The 17,042-nt window shown below is 36.3% G+C and overlaps 1 protein-coding gene across 1 annotated transcript in view; it reads left to right on the top strand.

Moving 5' to 3' along the window:
• LOC118552487 (A disintegrin and metallopeptidase domain 3-like) overlaps positions 1–17,042 on the top strand; it is a 139,546-nt gene that overhangs the window by 100,520 nt on the left and 21,984 nt on the right. The window contains 2 exon segments of the mRNA XM_078068230.1: positions 5,531–5,617; positions 7,287–7,419. Of these exon segments, the coding sequence (XP_077924356.1) occupies positions 5,531–5,617; positions 7,287–7,419 (220 nt within the window).

Genomic DNA, 17,042 nt, shown 5'->3' with positions numbered 1-17,042 from the left:
GTGACCGAGCATTTCTATCTCTGGTACCCGACCCCGGGTGGAGTCTCCAAACCCAGCAGATCCCTGCGGTGTGCTCCCACGCCACTCCTCCTGGGGTAGGAAGGGGAGTCTCTCCAGATCTGGCGCTTGTTGGGTCCCTGCTGGAGGAGCAGTAGCCCGACTGTGCCATGGATCACAGTTTATTGCAACCCTGAGCTGAGAGCCCACTCCTTGGCTCCATCTCTGCAGCTGGCTTCCTGCTCTGATACCTGGGAGCTCTGCCACACTCAGGAACCCCTGGTCTTCCTGTGACCCCGTGGGTCCTGAGACCACACTGTCCCAGAGAGGGTTCCACCCTCTGCTTAGCCACTGGAGTGACGTCCCTCAGCAGAGCAGACTTCTAAAAGTTCTGATTTTGTGCTCCGTGGCTCTATCACTTGCCAGAAGCAGCCGACGGAGGCCCTCTCCCCTGCCCTCTATCTTCCTGAATATTGCCTCGGATTCACTTCTCCGCACGTCCTACCTTCCAGAAAGTGGTTGCTTTTCTGTTCAGAGAGTTGTTGCTATTCTTTTCTTCGATCTCCTGTTGAGTTCATAGGTGTTCAGAGTGGTTTGATCCCTATCTAGCTGAATTCCTGGGACCAGACGAAATCCAGGTCTCCTACTCCTCCGCCATCTTGCTCCTCCCCCCTCAATGTAATTTTAAAGAAGAAAATGGAAACTAGAAATTCATACTACTAAATATCAAGACTTATTGTAAAGTTAAAGTAATTAAACCATTGCAGTATTGGTATCAGGATAGATAAACTGACCTCTAGACTAAAATAGAAAATATTATTCCAGAGGAATTACAGATCAAAATGTTTTAATAAAGAGCTCAAAGAAAATCTAATGCCAGGTACGCTCAAAGATTTCTTTAATGCTACAAAATCGGTTACATATAAAGGAAAATAGTGATAAATGTATTATGTGATGATTAAAAATGATTAGATAGAGATTTGAGGTTCCAGAAGGATGCACCAGACATACTTTTCTACTATGTACAGTTAAAAAAACAATTTTATATGTAAAGCAAACATAAGAAGATTTTAAAAGCTGAAGAGAGAAAGGCAGACTAGGCAGGGACTTAAGAACCCAAGGTACTACACAGCAATGAGTTCCCTTTTAGTTTTGCTTCATATATCCCAAGCCTGGTGTCAGAAAAGCTAGCAATTCAAAAATGCCAAATGGAACAGACAAAATGAAGTCATCAAGGAAAGCCTGACTTCTTTAGCGAAAGGAGCAATCTAGCAAACAGTACACTTTTGAATAAAAACTGTTCTACTCCAACCAAACACAGAAAAAATTGTGGTCATACCTTCTCTCTCACAGGGTGGTATGAGCAGAGGCCCAGCGGTGTCTGTCCTTCCTTATTCCTTGTAGTAATGAGGAGTCCTTCTCATCTCAGGTATTAGTGGACTCTATACTTCCAACCTTACTTGGCAATAATGAGGCAATATCCCTTGTCTTCCCTCTAGAGTTCTAACAGGAACTGTTAAAACAGGCGTAAACAGGATTCAGAATCTCGTAACATAAAATTCAAAATATCTAGGTTTCAATCAAAAATCACTCTTCATACCAAGAACCAGGAAAATCTCAATTTGAAAGAGAACAAAACAAAACAAAACACTGACACCAAGATAACACCAAGATGATACCAGTATACTTCAAAGAATGTAAGCAGCCATCATTAGCATATTTTAAGAGCAATTACAAGCATGCTTGAAACTACTAATGAAACAATAGAAAGTACATCTGAAACTAATGATGTACTATATGTTGGCTAAGAGCGTTTAATATAAAAAAGAGAAAGAAACGATAGAACGTTCCAGCATACAGAGAGAAGACATAAAAAAGAACCAAGTGGAAATTTTAGAAATAAAAAAATATAATAATATGTAAAACTCAGTGATAGGCTCAGGAGCAGAATGGAGGGGACGGGTAAAGAATCAGTAAAGCTGAAGAGAGAACCATAGAAAGCACCCAATCTGAATAACATAAAGTTGACTGAAAAACAATGAATAGAGCCTTAGGGACCTGTGAGATTATAACAAAAGATATAATATCCATGACATTCTCATTCTAGAAGAATAGGAGAAAGAATTTAAGGATGGAAAAGTATTTGAGGAAATAATACCTGGGAAGTTTTCAAATTTGCCAAAAAGCATAAGCCTAAAAATGCAAGAAGCTGAAAGAATATCATATAGGATGAAACCAGTAAAATTCACAGTAGGATACAGCATAATTAAATTAATGAAAATTAAGACAAAGAATCTTAAAAAAAGTAGTGAGAGTGGAACAACATCTTACCTATAGGGAAAATACAATTATACTGACAACAATTGAAATAAAACCATATGAGGACTAGGCATACAAATGCCACAGAAGATTCCCATGCTGGTTTGTCTCACTACCCTGTATTACAGATCACCCATCTCTCCATCAGTGATTCTCTGCCTGGGAAAGTCTGATCATTAGCCTATGCCCAACTGGCCAATGTCACCATGGAGGGAGAACAAAGAAAGGCATGAGAAAGGAAGGAAAGGAAAGGAAATGGAAGAGAAGAGAAGGGGAGGAAGGAAGGAAGAAAGGGAGGGAGGGAGGGAGGAAGGAAGGAAGGAAGGAAGGAAGAAAGGAAGGAAGGAAGGAAGGAAGGAAGGAAGGAAGGAAGGAAGTGAAGAAGCGAGGGAGTGAGGGAGGGAGGGAGATTGACTTTTCCTACTTGGTTCAGTAGGAGCTTTAAGTTGGCATGACATTTTACTCCTACATTCTTTTTAATTAAAAAAAAAACCTGACAGCCTTTTCCATGTGACAAGGATTTGTCAAATGACGGTCTTTATTTGGGAATTAGCTATTTAAGTCAAGGTACTTCCAGTAGTTTAATTGGATAGCGACTCTCCTAGAGGAGAGACAACTTGAAAAGCCCAAATTCTATAGTCATCATTAATTCAATTGCTTTAGGAAACAAAATACCTTCAGAAATTTTCTCCCTTGGGATAAAAGTGTTGTGTTGACTGCATTTTGTAATTGAGAGAAAGGAGAGGTGAGTAGTGAATATGAGAGCTAACTACTTCTGTGGTTTTGTGGACACTTCCATGGATAATTCCACAGTTTAGCTCCCCCACTGCCCAACCTGCCCTTTTGGCTCTTCTTCCTCTGCTTTTCCTTATTACTCTGAGGCTGCAGATCCTCCAGAGCATTGTGAGGCTGATGCACCAGTCTCTGTCCTTTACCATTGTATTTGGTGTGGTTGCTTCCTCACTTCATTTTATCCATCAGTGGCCTTCATTTTATTTTGAAATCCCAGGAAGTTCTTAAATCTCTCTAATTGCTTTGTTCCGATTCTCCTTTACTCACATTAATTAGGAAAAGGGGAGCAATTGTAGCGCCATGTCTGTGAATTTGAATTGGAATTATTCTGTAGTTATTTAAAAAATTCATCAGATATACTTTATTTTCATTGTTACTCTACATTGTTCAGTTGATTTCAGAGTGGTTGGAAAGGAAAGATGTCTTTACCTTACTCTCATTAACTGTGGGTCTTTTGTAAAAATTATCTTGATAAGAAGAGAAAGAGGGAGAGAGGGGAGACTTTATATCTTATTTATAACATGATTAAAAGTATGTCTCTGTTATTAATCATAATAAAATTTTAAATAAAACACATGTATTTAATACTGTAATATACTGGCGAAAATTATACTGCATGGAGATAAGCATTATTCCAACAATGCAAGTTTGCTTAATATTAGATGTGATAGAAAGCTTTTTGATTTTTTTTTTTTTTAATTTACAAGACAGAACAGGAGAATAGTTTATTGAAGTGATTTCTAGCTCACTTAGATAGGGTAGGGAAGATAAACACATCTCAGCACATTCATTTTAAACTTGAAGAGGGGTATGTTTGGGGCATTTAATTGTCCAAAATTAGATAAGCTAATCATTGAATAAATAAATAAAATTAACTGCCTTTTTCTTACTCATACCTGGGCCTATAAGAAAATATGCTTACATAATCCAAACATTTCTCTTTAGGAAATATGTGTTTACTTATATATATGTAGTTTTTTTCTTTGAAACATGATGTGATTGCTTCTGGGACACTATTTGTGTCTCTTGTTCAAAGAAGGAAGTCTTGTAGATTAGTTTATATTCAAAACATCATCCCAACCATTGCCCAGGGCTAAGTACTTTCATGGTGTCTCTTGCTTTTGCTGTCATTACAAAAGAGCCAGCTACAAATTGATCTGTTTACTTGAAAGAAACTGTATCAGAAACATGGGTCTTAACTTTTCCTGGATTATTTTTCCCCTAAAGACAACCCAGTGAAATATGACTAGTTTATTATTGCCTCATGACAATGTTTAAGGAGAACTAGAATGAAGATGGTTTTGTGGACAGGTAATGCTGATTTGTCCAACACTTTGTTATTCTTGCTGGCTTCATCAGAGCACTTGTAGTTAATGAACAAGATGATATTCTTTCCTTTATGATGATAATTGGTTAATGGTGATAGAAAATAATGATTTTTAAGACTATTCATCATATAGTGGATATTCTATCAGATAACCTGAGAAAAGCCAGCAGATAATCTTAGAAAATACCCCAAAGATATTGAGATTAAATTAAAATTTGGATAGAGGAATAAGCACTTAAAGTCTACACGAAAATGAAGTAAATAAACAACTAAAACAGTACCTTGTATTAGTGAGCATTTACTATGTGCCAAACATCACTTTTATCCCTTTATGTCTAACAAATTGCTTCATCCTTATAGCCTACATTTTTTTATAACTTATAGTTTAAAAAAATTTGGGTATCAATTGCTATTCCAAATTCAAAGATGGATAAGCTGAGGCATGGAGGGATTAAATAATTTACACTAGGGTCACCCTGCTAATGTGAAAGAGAAGATATATTATCATTAATGTTGGAAATAAATATAAAAATGACAGAAACACTGATATTTAGCATTGATCAATAAATATGTGGCTCTGTGACTAAAGTAGTTCTTGCACTGAATATTGGGTCTGTCGGTAACTTATGCATGACCTTAAAAGAGTACATTTATTTTTAGCAAATATAAAATGAGTATAAAAACATCTTCACAGAGTCAATCTGAGTATATATTATAAAAGTGCATAGAAAATGCAAAGACAGATCCTAGCTCATTACAAATGGTCAGTACAAGTTGACTATATTTGTTCTTATGCCAGTTAGTACCAATAAACTCACAGCTGTGCTCCCTCATGGGGAAAAAATAGTATCTCATTCTCAGAATTTTGTATGTGGTAGTGTAATAACATGCCATTTGGACTCCCAACTTCTTTTAATAGAAGGAGTAGATGTCATGAAATCCAGATTCATCTGGTGTGTATGCGTGTGTGTGTGTGTGTATGTGGGAGTGTGTATTTGTATCTATCTTGTGCATCTAATTTTTGTACCAAGTACAATTGCTCAACTCTTGACTTTACATTTAAAATTTTTGTTGTTGGCTGTTTTAACATTTTAGTATTGTTTCCGTGGAAGCTGCCAAGAAACCAGTGACTACCCAAATAGACCAAATTGTCAGTCAGAAAAAAATTGCAGTGGACATGGGGTATGTAATATTTCCTCTAATTTTACATATAGTGTTTAAAATCCATGTCAGTAACTTTTTCCAGGATAGTAATAAGGTTCAGAATTATTTGATGTGGAAATTTCTTTTAGAAACTTAGAGTTAAATAAGGAAAGTGGATTCCATTACATATACATATGATTTATGTGTTGAGGTTATTATAGGCCTCATGAGCTAATAAACTTTGAACTCTGTACAAAAGTGCAGTATGCAACATACTCTAGTATGAAATTTTGGTGATGGGTTTACTGAAGATTACAAATGTATGTTTATATATGCTTATATAAATTTTGCTTATAATTGAATGTGTATATACTGATATGTTTAAACACACTTAATGTATTTATATTACACATATTACTTATAATCTTTTTGTGAGAGCAGAATTTCTTGTCCATTCAGATCTCTTTTGTCCTTTAATAGCTTCAGTTTATTTCCATGTATGTCTCTTCCATACTATATTTGAAAACTCATTTACCAATGGACTTTTAGATAATGTCAAATTTTTACTTAACTAATGTAAATAATAGTGTAATGGATGTTGTTGTACATTCACCTTTGCACAATTACCTGATTTCTTAAATTGTTAGCAATTAAAATTTATGGGTCAAATTTATGCACCACTTAAATTTTCACAAATACCATGTTTTTTAGAAATATTTTACCAGTTTTTGCTCTCACCTATCATGAATGAAAATGTGCATTTTTCTCAAATTCTAGCCAGACTAGCTTCTTAGTTTTTAAAATTTCTTCTCACATGCTGAATCTATTGTTAATTTGTATTTAGTTAAGAAATAAAGATACAGTTCTTAAACATGTATGTATCCTTATATTTGCCATTTACATTTCTATTTGTCCATCCATTGTGAAATTATCTACCAGGGTGTAGAAATTTTGTAAATTTTTCCAAGTTTGCATTTGGCTTTAACTTTGTGGCTAGTGTCTCCTGCCATATTGATGCTTCATATTTTATATAATAATCCAGGAAAAAAGTGACCTGCCTGCATGATTTGTATCAAAATTTTCTTCCAAATCACTTTCATGTCCCACATTAACGGTTTCTTTTCTGTTTTTTTTTTCCTTTCTTATGTAGTTTAAATTTAATTTCTGTATCAGTCTATGTCTAGATTCTCTATTCTGCTTCTGACCCTTTTGACTCATCCACCAGATCACATTTATAGATATTTTCTATCCTTCCGATTTCTAGCAAAATACATTTTGGTATCTGTGTCTGGTTAAGAAAGCTTTTTCCTTTACGTTTTCCCCCCATTTTTTGTAAAAGTTGGCTCTTATCACAGGCATTTTTTAAAATCTAGCACAATTCATAATATAAGTCAACTCTCATTATTTTATAATTTCTAGCTTCATAATTTCTATGCCTTTTTAGAATAAGGCATTTTCATTGTATCAGAATGCTATTATTATTTAAAAATAAGAGACAAATAAGTATCTATGACATTGAACAGATATTGCAATGACATTTATTATATTACATTTTATTGTAAAAATTATTTTCCACATTAAAGTAAAAACTGTATATATGAAGTGATCATATTTTAATAACTTACATTGACTAGCAGTCACAAATAATGCATTTAATTTTTACATTGTACCTAAAATGTTCTAATTTTTTGTTTGGTTTTGGTTTTAGGTTTGCAATAATTTGCTTAATTGTCACTGTGATGTTGGATATTCTCCTCCAAACTGTGAACCAACACCATCATCACCAGGAGGAAGTTATGATGATGGGTTTTGGTATCCAGAGAGTTAGTATCTAGATCAGTGTGCTTCAGTAGAGCTTTCTGTACTTACAGAAATGGTCTTCACTGACTATGTGGCTGTTGATCACCTGACATGTCAATAGTGCAACTAAAGAACTAAATTTTCCATTTTATTTTACTTTATTTAATTTAAATTTAAGTAGCCATTTGTGGCTAGTGGCAACTATATTAAACAGTACAGCTCTAGATCATACTGTCCATCAAAATTTTGTATATGCTTTTAGTTCCAATCAAGAAACGAACATGCTAATAGACCTCCCTTTATTTTTAACCATGGTTCCCAAAACATTTCTGTTTATACAGCAGAGTTTTATAGATAAGTATGGTTAAATTACAGAATAGGTGATAGTTTTACTATATACTCTGTATATTCCAAGGATGTTAACTATCGTAATGTGCTAGTTGCATCTTTCAAATGACCATACTTTGAAAGGTAAAAGTAACAAAATCTATAACCACAGCATATGGATAATAGATGGTATGAAACATTTTTACATTTATTTGGTGAACATTCATGAACATTTGTTCATGTTCTTCATAGCATATTCATTTGTTCTAAATACTATAATGTAAAAATCTCATAAGAATATAATTCCATTAATGTCTTTCCATCTTTTGTGCTTTTGTAATTATGCATATATGTTTATATAAACCTGACAATACATTATTATGTTTGCCTTAAACAGCCAGTGGAAAGTTAAAGATTTTTTAATATAAATACTTCCATTTACCCATCCATTTACTGTTTTCAAGGACTTTTCAACTCTTCCAGCAAATTCCTATTTCCATGTGGGTCATTTTCTTTCTCACTGAAAAATTTCCTTTAAAAAAATATATATATATGTATACACACACACACACACACACACACACACACACACACACACATCTTGTGGTGACCAATTATTCTCTGGTTTTGTCTTTAAAATATTTTTATAAAATGTCTCAAATTGTGAAGTAGAATTCTTCATTGATAATTTTTACTTTCAGCAGTTCAAAGATGTAATTCAATTGTATCCTTAGTCTCATTTTAGGTCTTTCTCTATTTTGAATTTATTTTTGGGTATGGTGTCAGAAAGTGGTCCATTATCATTCCTCTGCATGTTGCTGTCCAGTACTTCCGACACCATTTGTTGAAGAGACTGTTTTGTTTTGTTTTTTTTTCCATTAGATATTCTTTCCTGCTTTGTCGAAGATTAGTTGACCATAGAGTTGTGGGTCCTTTTCTGGGTTCTCTATTCTGTTCCATTGATCTCTGTGTCTGTTTTTGTGCCAGTACCATACTATCTTCACTACAGCTTTGTAATATAGCTTGAAGTCTGGAATTGTGATGCCTCCAGGTTTGCTTTTCTTTTTCAAGTTTGCTTTGGCTATTTAGGGTCTTTTGTGGTTCCATACAGGTTTTAGGATTGTTTGTTCTAGCTCTGTGAAAAATCCTGTTGGTATTTTGATAGGGATTGCATTAAATGTGTAGATTGTTTTGGGTAGTATAGACATTTTAACAATATTTGTTATTGCAATCCATGAGCATGGAATGCTTTTCCATTTGTGTCCTCTTCAATTTCTTTCATCAGTGTTCTATAGTTTTCAGAGTATAGGTCTTTCACCTCTTTGGTTAGGTTTATTCCTAGGTATCTTATTGTTTTTGGTGTGATTGTAAATGGGTCAGTTCCTTGATCTCTATCTGATTCTTCATTATTGGTATATAGGAATGCAACAGAATTCTGTATGTTGATTTTATATCCTGCAATTTTGCTGAATTCCTGTATCAATTCCAGCAATTTTTGGGTGGAGTCTTTTGGGTTTTCTACATAGAGTATCATGTTGTCTGCAAATAGTGCAAGTTTGACTTCTTCCTGGGCTATTTGGATGCCTTTTATATCTTTTTGTTCTCTGATTGCTGAGTCTAAGACTTCTAGTATTATATTAAACAAGAATGGTGAAAGTGGACATAGTTCTTATTCCTGACCATAGAGAAAAAGCTCTAAGTTATTCCCCATTGGGGATAATATTAGCTGTGTGTCTTTTGTTTTTGGCCTTTATGATGTTGAGATATGTTCCATCTATCCCCACTTTGTTGAGGATTTTTATCAAGAATGGATGCTGTACTTTGTCAAATGCTTTTTCTGAATCTATTGAGAGGATCATATGGTTCTTATCCTTTCTTTTATTAGTGTGGAATATCATGTTCATTGATTTGCAAATAATGAACCACCTTGCAGCTCAGAAATAAATCTCACTTTATTGTAGTGAATAATTCATTTAATGTATTGTTGAATTCAATTTGCTAGTATCTTCTTGAGAATTTTTGCATCCATGTTCATCAGAGATATTGGCCTGTAATTCTCCCCTTTAGTGGAGTCTTTGGTTTTGGAATCAAGGTAACACTGGCCTTGTAGAATGAGTTTGAAAAATTTCCTTCCATTTCTATTTTTTGGAACAGTTTGAGAAGTATAGGTATTAATTCTTCTTTAAATGTCTGGTAGAATTTCCCTGGAAGCCATTTGGCCCTGGACTTTTGTTTGTTGGAAGATTTTTGATTACTGCTTCAATTTTTTTGCTAAGGGTCTGTTCAATTTTCTGTTTTTTTTTTTCCTGTTTTAGTTTTAGCAGTTTGTGTTTCTAGGAATTTACCCATTATTTCTTCCAGATTCCCCTTTTGTTGGCATATAATTTTTCATAATATTCCTTTATAATTGTTTACATTTCTGTGGTGGTCATTGTGATCTCTCTTCTCTCATTTGTGATTTTATTTATTTGGGCCCTTTCTCTTTTCTTTTTGATATGTCTGGTGAGGGGTTTATCAATTAATTCCTTCAAAGAAACAACTCTTAATTTTGTCAATCTGTTCTACCTTTTTTTTCTATGTCATTTATTTTTGTTCCAATCCTTATTATTTCCCTTTCACTTCTGACTTTAGGCTTCATTTGTTGTTCTTTTCTAGCTCATTTGGGTGTGGTTAGGTTGTGTCTATGAGACTTTTCTTGCTTCTTGAGGTAGGCCTGTATTGCTATATACTCCCCTCTTAGGACTGCCTTGGTTGCATCCCAAAGGTTCTGGACTATGGTGTTTTCATTTTCATTTGCTTCCATGTGTTTTTTTAATTCTACTTTAATTTCCTGGTTCACCCATTCATTCTTCAGTAGGATGTTCTTTAATCTCCACGTATTTGTGGTCTTTCCTAATTTTTTCTTGTGGTTGACTTCAAGTTTCATAGTGAGTGATCTGAAAATATGCACGGTTGATCTCAGTCTTTTTGTACTTATTGAGGGCTGATTTATGACACAGTATGTGATCTATTCTAGAGAATGTCCTATGTACACTTGAAAAGAATGTATATTCTGTTGCTTTAGGATGAAATGCTCTGAATATATCTGTTAAGTCCATCTGGTCCACTGTGTTATTTAAAGCCATTTTTTCTTTTTTGATTATCTGTTTAGATGATCTGCCCATTGCTGTATGTGGGTTGTTAAAATCGCCTATATTATTGTATATTATCAATGAGTTCCTCTATGTTTGTTATTATTTTATGTATTTTGGTGCTCCCAAATTGGGGGCATAAATATTTATGATTCTTAGATCTTCTTGTTTTCCATATAGTGTCCTTCTTCATCTCTTGTTTAAGTCTTTGGTTTAAGATCTAGTTTGTCTGATTTAAGTATGGTAACTCCGGCTTTCTTTTGATGCTATTAGCATGATAGATGGTGCTCCATCCTCTCACTTTCAATCTACAGTTGTCTTTAGGTCTAAAATGAGTCTCTTGTAGGCAGCGTATAGATGGGTCTTGTTTTGTTATCCATTCTGCTACCCTGTGTCTTTTGAGTGGAGCATATAGTTCATTTACATTCAGAGTGATTATTGATAGATATGAATTTAGTGTAATGGTATTACCTGTAAAGTTGTTGTTTCTGAAGATTTTCTCTGTTCCTTTCTAGTCTTTGTTGCTGTTGGTCTTTCTTTCCCACCCTTTAACATTTCTTGCAGGGCTGGTTTAGTGGTCACAAACTCCTTTAGTTTTTGTTTGTCTGGAAAACTCTTTATTTCTCCCTCTATTCTGAATGACCCTTGCTGGATAGAATATTCTTGGCTTCGTGTTTTTCTCATTCAGCACATTGAGTATATCATGCTACTTTCTTTGGTTTGCCAGTTTCTGTGGAGAAATCTGCTGCTAACCAGATTTGCCTTCCCTGGTAGGTCAGAGATTTCTTTTCCCTGGTTGCTTTCAGGATTCTTTCCTTATCTCTGTATTTTACAAATTTTGCCAAGATATGTCTTGGTGTTGGCTGTCTTTTGTTGATTTTGATGTGAGTTCTCTGTGTCTCCTGGATTTGGGTGTCTGTTTCTTTCCCCAGATTAAGGAAGTTTTCAGATATAATCTTCTCAAATAAACCTTCTGCCCTTTTTCCTCCCTCTCTTCTTCTGGGACTCCTATGATATGAATGTTATTAAGCTTTATAGAGTCACTGAGTTCCCTAAGTCTACATTTGTGATCCAATATTTTTCTTTCCCTCTTCTTTTTGCCTTCATTATTTTTCATAATTTTATCTTCTGTATCACTTATTCATTCCTCTATTTCTTCCATCCTTGTGGTCATTACATCCAGTTGGTTTTGCATCTTGGTAATAGAATTTTTTATTTCGGCCTGACCAGTTTTTAGGTCTTTTATCTTTATGGTAAAGGTGTCTCTGTTTTTTTCTATGCTTTTTCTCAAGTCCAGCTAGTATCTAATGTTTGTTGTTTTAAATTCTGGTTCAGGCATATTACTTATATCTATTTTCATTAGATCCCTGGCGATGACCTTTTCTTGTTCTTTCTTTTGGTATGAATTCTCCGTTTTGGCGTTTTTTTCTATGACTCTGTCTTTTGTGTGTTAGGAAAGCCTGTGTGTAATTGTATGTATTTCTACTAGAGCTGAAGCTTTGTAGCATTCTGTGATCAGTAGACCTGGTGTATGTATGTGTGGGTGGTTGTGTTGGTCTTCTGGAGGAGGGGCCCACTACTACTCTGGCTCTCAAACACACTTTCCCTAGTAAAAAAGACACCTGAAGAGCACAGTGGGGCATGGCTTGGTGCACACAGCTCAAGCCTCCACTGTGTGTGCTGTGCTACTAGCTGAAGTCTATCTGTGCTGATGGGAAGGGTGAAAAATGGCATCTGCCCACTCTCTTTCCTGGAGAGGGGAGTTTGTGCCTGCTGTTGTTCAGGAAGCCCTCACAGAAGAGTGAACTATCTCCCCTCTTTGCCCTAGGCTTACATCAGATCCTTGCCTTCACCCTGTCTGTGTCCCAGCCATCTGCCCAGTGCTCCTGTGTTTTATATCAGGCACACAGCTGGGTTTCAAAACTCCATATTTAAGGACATGGTGTGGCGCGGGCCCACACTGATCCTCTGGGGGAGGGTTTCACTGCACCGTGGCTGATATTGGTTTGTCCTAGAGCAGCAGTCACATGACAGTGCAGGGGCTCAGATTTTATAGTAAAGTGTAGCAAAAAGCGGGCATCGAGGTTAGCTGCCCTCAGCAGGCATCTCTGCCCCTATGCTAATGGAAGGGGCAGATCAATGGCGCCTGACATCTTTCTTGTCCCCTGAGAGGCTCTGCTGCCTCTCCCAAATGCACTCCAACTGTGTCTCCCAGTGTGACCTAGGAGATCCTCAGAGCAGCTGTCTGCTCCCAGGCCTCTGCCCTCCTTCTCCACAGGAGCACTGTTACCCCACCAGGCTCCGCCCTGGTGATGATTCAGACTTCTAAAACTTTAGACTTTTGGCTCCATTGACTTTTAAAAATTTTTGATAATCAGCCCCTCTTGTTTTCCCAGTCAATGGTTTCAGGGAAGTGTTTTTCTTGTGCAATCCCCTGCATGCTGCTTTATCTCTCTATCTCTCTAATCTCCATGATCAGGACTCCCTCTGCTCCACAGCACCCATGATTCTTTTCTCCCCCAGATCACATCTCTGCACCTCCTAACTTCCATGATGGGGCCTCTTTTCTCCCTCTAGTTGTGCAATTCTTTCTCTCACTCCTCAGATCAATTTCCTGGGTGTTTAGAATTATTTGGTAATTATCTAGCTGAGTTCAAGGGAGGAGGCAAGCATAAAGTCCTCCAACTACTCTGCCATCTAAACTCCTCCCTCTATTTGATATTTTTCTTTCTACTTTCTTGCCTTATGTTATAAATGTCTCTCTTAGAACAGTTTTTGCTGTGTCCCAAAGGTTTTGAACTGGTGTGTTTTCATATTCATTTGTTTCTATGTACTTTTTGATATCTTGTTTTATTTCTGATTGTTCCCTTTATGATTACATAGTGTCCTCCTTTGTCTCTTGATATAGTCTTTGTTTAAAGTTTATTTTGTCTTATATATTGTATTGCTACCATAGCTTTCTTTTCACATCCATTTGCGTGTTCAATGTTTCTCTGTCCTCTAGCTTTCAATCTGCAGGTGTCTTTAGGTCTGAAACAAATCTCTTATAGGCAACACACAGATGGGTCTTTTTTTTTTAATTATTCATTCTATCACCTATATCTTTTGATTAGAGCATTTAGTCCATTTAAATTAAAAGTAATTATTGATAGATATCGCCATTTTATTACTTGTTTTGTCTTTGTTTCTGAGGATTTTGTCTGATACTTTCTTGTCTTTCTTTCTGTCTTTCATGGTTTGCTGGTTACCTTTAGTGATATATTTGGATTTCTTTCTCTTTATTCTTTGCATATATATTAATAGTTTTTGACTTGTCATTACCATTAGGTTTATATATAACATCTTCTGCATTATAGCGATCTATATTATGTTCATGGTTATTTAAGTTTGAACCCATTCTTACTCCTCTCCTCCCCATGTTTTAGGTATATGGTGTCATATTTTACATTCTTTAGTTTGTGAGTTCTTTGGCTGATTTCTTTTAAAAATTTATTTATTTTAGAGAGAGAAAGAGAGAGAGCAGGGGAAAGGGAGATGGAGAGGGAGAGAATCCCAAGCAGACTCTGCACTGAGAGCAGAGCCTGATGCGGGGCTCGATCTTATGACTCTGAGATCATGACCTGAGCTGAAACCAAGAGTTGGATATGGCTGATTTTTTTAATAGAAATATTCATTTTTACTACTTTTGTGTTTCCTACCTTCATACTGTCATTTTTGGTCTTTTCTTTTCACCCAGAGAGTCCCTTTTAATACTTTTTGCAAGGCTTGTTTAGTGGTCATGAACTTCTTTAGTTTTTGTTTGTCTGGGAAACACTTTCTCTCTCCTTCTGTTCTGAATGATAGCCTTGATGGATAGAGTATTCTTGGCTGCAGGTTTTTCCTAGTCAGCACTTTGAATATATCATCCCACTCTTTTCTGGTTTGGAAAGTTTCTGCTGAAAGTACTGCTGAGATAGCCTTATGGTATATTTTTGTATGTAGCTTTCTTCTTTTGTCTTGCTGTTGTTAGTATTTTTTTAAATCAGTATATTTTCTCAATTTAATTACAATATGCCTTGTTGTGGGTCTACTTTTGTTGATTTTATTGGGGGTCTTCTGTACCTCCTGGATCTGGATATCTGTTTTCTTCCTCAGATTAGGGAAGTTTTCAGCTATTATTTCTTCAAATAAATTCTCTACCCATTTTTCTCTCTCTCCTTCTGGGACTCCTATAGTACGAATGTTATTACATTTGACGAAGTCACAAAGTCACGGAATTCCTGAAGTCTATTCTAGTTTTGTATAATTCTTTTTTTTTGTTTTTAACTTTTTTGTTCAGCTTGATTACCCTCCATTACTGTCTTCTAGGTCATTAATTTGTTCCTCCACTTGTTCCAGCCTGCTGTTCATTCCATCAACTGTGTTTCTCATTTCATTTATTGAGCCTTTTATCTGTGCTATGTTACTTCTTATCTCTCTGTTAATGGTCTCGCTGATGTCCTCCACTCTTTTCTTAGGTCCAGTGAGTATCCTTATGATTGTGGTTTTAAATTCTCCATCAGGCAGTTACTTATATCTGTTTTGCTTAGATCTCCAGCCATACCTTGTCCTGTTCTTTCATCTGGCACAAATTCCTCTGTCTTCTCATGTTGTCTAATTCTCTGTGCCTGTTTCTGTGTGTTAGGAATGTCAGCTATGTCTCCTGTTCTTGAAGGTAAGGGCTTTATGAAGAAGAGGTCTTGTAATGCCCTGAAATTTAGTGTCTCCCTGTTCTTCAGGGCCTGGCACTTCTAGAAGTATCTCCAATGTATGCTGCATGTGTTCTGCTGGCCATTTTTATCCTTCTGGCCAGTCATCTGCAGAAGCTCTCTTTGCCTGTTGTGGGCAGTGTTTGGTCCCAGGCTTGAATGTGACACATTTTAACTAGGTGTGCTCTGGTCTGCTTGTGAAATGAGACCTGTCACTGCCACTGATGGAACTGAGGTCTTGCAAAACTCCTGGATCAGGAGACAAGCTGTTGGCAGGGGTTTGGCTGATCTTCTGAGGAAAGAGGCCACTGTGCTTGGACTGAGGCAAGTATGAGTGGGAAGGGAATTTCTTCAGGATCATAAGAAAGTGGGGCTTTGTATAAGCCAGTTAGGTAACAAGTGTTGGTACTGGTTCTGCACATGGCCCCGTGTTTATGCTGAGGGATGGGGAGGGAAATGGTATATGCCAGTTCCAGTATTCCCAGAAGGGCCTCTCTGTTAATGGTGACTCTCTGGAAAACTCTCAGAGATGAGCAACTAAGCTTCCCACTGTGTGCGCCAGGCATTCTTCAGATTACTGTTTCCATTTTGTATGTCTGTGGGCTGTTTGCCCTGCCTTCTCTCCAAGAGCAGCCCCAATGCCTCTGGACTCTCCCAGAGCTAAACATCCTGACCTTTAAAACTATAGGCTTTAAGTCCGGCTGGTTGTAAGAACTCATGAAATTCAGGCCTTCTCACTTTCCAAGCCAATTACTATGGAAATTCAGTTTTCCTGTGTGCCCCCCCTGTGTGCTAGTCTCTCTCTTACTCTTCTCCTCAACTGTGGCTCCCCCCCGCCCACCACAATGGCCATGATCCATTTCTCTCTGAAGTTGAATCTCCATATTTCCTACCTTCTTTAATGTGGCCTCTTCACTACCTTTAGTTGTGGAGTTTGTTCTATCTATCTTCAGATCAATTTCTGGGGTATTTAGGATGATTTGATAGTTATCTAGTTGTATTGTGGGATGATGCAAGCCTAGGATCTTCTCACACTGCTGCCATCTCCTGCAATCTCAAAATTAAAAACTTTTGTGCTGCAAATGATACAACAAGAAAGTGAAAGGCAAACTACAGAATGGGAGAACATATTTGCAAATATTATATCTCATATAGGACTTGTATTCAGAATATATAAAGAACACAAATTCATAATAAAAAGACAACTCAAATAAAATTAGGAAAGACTTAAATAAACACACCTCCATAGAAGATATATAAATGGCCATAGCCCATGAAAAGATGGTAAACATTCTAGGAAAATGAAAATTAAAACCACAATGAGATACTACTTCACATTCATTAGTATGATCATAATAAAAAATACAGGCACCATTTGTTAATGTGGATGTGAAGAAATTGAGATCTCCTTGGTGCTCTTTTTCCAGCACTGCTCCAACTCTGGTATCTCCTTTCCATTCTCAATTCAATAATCAGCTG

The sequence above is a fragment of the Halichoerus grypus genome, chromosome 3 (assembly GCF_964656455.1).
Source record: "Halichoerus grypus chromosome 3, mHalGry1.hap1.1, whole genome shotgun sequence".
Classification (NCBI taxonomy): domain Eukaryota; kingdom Metazoa; phylum Chordata; class Mammalia; order Carnivora; family Phocidae; genus Halichoerus; species Halichoerus grypus.
Note: the sequence above shows the minus strand (reverse complement) of the source record. Positions and strands in the feature narration are given on the sequence as shown.